We start from the raw sequence: 1,615 nt of genomic DNA, 5'->3' as shown, positions 1-1,615 counted from the left end.
TATCAAACCCTGCATTTCATATAATTGCTTAGCACACTATTACATTTTAAATTTTGTTAAGATTTAACAAAAACTCGTAATTAATGTTTCCTAGCTTGATCTGCTGGTAACTTCATGATAAATCCTCATCAGGAATATTTTCCGAGTTATTTCTTCCCTTTTCTGAAGAGATATCTGTCGATGACACGGGCGATAAGGATGGCTCTGGTGCTGTCCTTTTATTCTTGATCACATTAACCGTCTCCGACGATGAATCAGAGCCAACCATATTAGGAAAGTTCACCTTAGCCCGTGAACCACGCAACTGAAAGGCCGCTCTATCATAAGCCAATGCTGCATCTTCTGGTTTATCATATGTCCCCAGCCATATTCTGCCACCTTTCTTAGCCGGATTTCTGATCTCTGCAGCAAATTTTCCCCAGGGACGTCGCCTCACGCCTCTGTACCGCTTCCAATTTAGCTGCGAGTGAGCCTTGAGTGACTTGTCAAACTCCTTAGTGCTCCGATGATCAACGTGCTTCCCATTTTTAATCTCTTCATGGCTGTTTTCCTCAAAAATTAAATTGCAAAAAGTTGTGATACTCTGTTCATCAACTTGTGCATTGCATGAACTTGTACTTGGGAAGTAGTCAGAAATGTTTTCGGGGTCTTCAAGAAGATGGTGTCTTATGGATTCAAGAACCGCGAGGTCCGAGCTTGATAATGTTTGGGAGAACATATCTAGAGTTTGAGTTTATGGGATTTCTCTTGCTAGTGAATAGTACTTGATACTGATAGAATGATAAAAATGTCTTGGAAGCTTTTTGTCTATATATAGAAGAGCATGCATCTGATAACTTCACTTTAATGAACTTTAACTTAAGAAGTGACCATTTATTTTAGCTTTTTACTCCGCTTCAAAACCCTCATATCAGATAATTCATCTACTAGCTATAGGTTTATGAGTTAAAATTGTTTCCATTATGACCGCTTCAGATTACTATTTGGTCATATTCAAGAATATGGATCATGGACAGTGGCTGAACCAGGATCTTGGTGTTGGCGCGCGCTACACCTATTAACTCCATATTAGTATTATATTGCCCGATATTGTCTGTTCTAGCCGAACTCCTCCCAAAAGCCTTATACTTATGGAGTTGTTCGGCTGCTGATTATAATCAAGACAAATCTTGTTTTTCTTTATGATGATGTAGTTATCTTTACGATGTGGGACTTGGGTTGAACGGGCTAAAATGCTTAACTATAAAAATATACTTAATTTTCTGAGGCACCATTCTTTTTTTTTTTCCCTCCTTTAATATAGTTTAACAAGTTCGGCTGGGGTTTCAGCCTGCCTTGCTTCTTTCTTGGTTCCGCCTCTGAACATGGGATCTCATTTGCGAATTCAGCAAATTCGGTTTTGGAAGATTCTTAGTGTCTGTTCACAACACATACAACTAATCTCTAACAACAAGATACCTGCCTGCGTGTTTCACCAAAATTTTTTGGTTAAGATTACACCAAAAATAAGAGTTCAGAGGCCATTTAGCTTCGATCCTTATGCACTCTTACACTCGGCATGTTTCACAAGTTATATTCCTTTTCCCAACATAGTCATTTTAGTTTTGGTGTGATC

The 1,615-nt window shown here is 38.6% G+C and overlaps 1 protein-coding gene across 1 annotated transcript; it reads right to left on the bottom strand.

Moving 5' to 3' along the window:
- LOC108202199 (ethylene-responsive transcription factor 13) lies at positions 1-799 on the bottom strand. The gene has a single exon (XM_017370588.2). The coding sequence runs from the start codon at positions 716-718 to the stop codon at positions 113-115; it is 606 nt and encodes a 201-aa protein (XP_017226077.1). The 5' UTR covers positions 719-799; the 3' UTR covers positions 1-112.
- Between the last annotated feature and the right edge of the window lie 816 nt (positions 800-1,615).

The sequence above is a fragment of the Daucus carota genome, chromosome 9 (genome assembly GCF_001625215.2).
Source record: "Daucus carota subsp. sativus chromosome 9, DH1 v3.0, whole genome shotgun sequence".
NCBI classification, from domain to species: domain Eukaryota; kingdom Viridiplantae; phylum Streptophyta; class Magnoliopsida; order Apiales; family Apiaceae; genus Daucus; species Daucus carota.
This window is presented reverse-complemented; position numbering and strand designations above follow the sequence as displayed.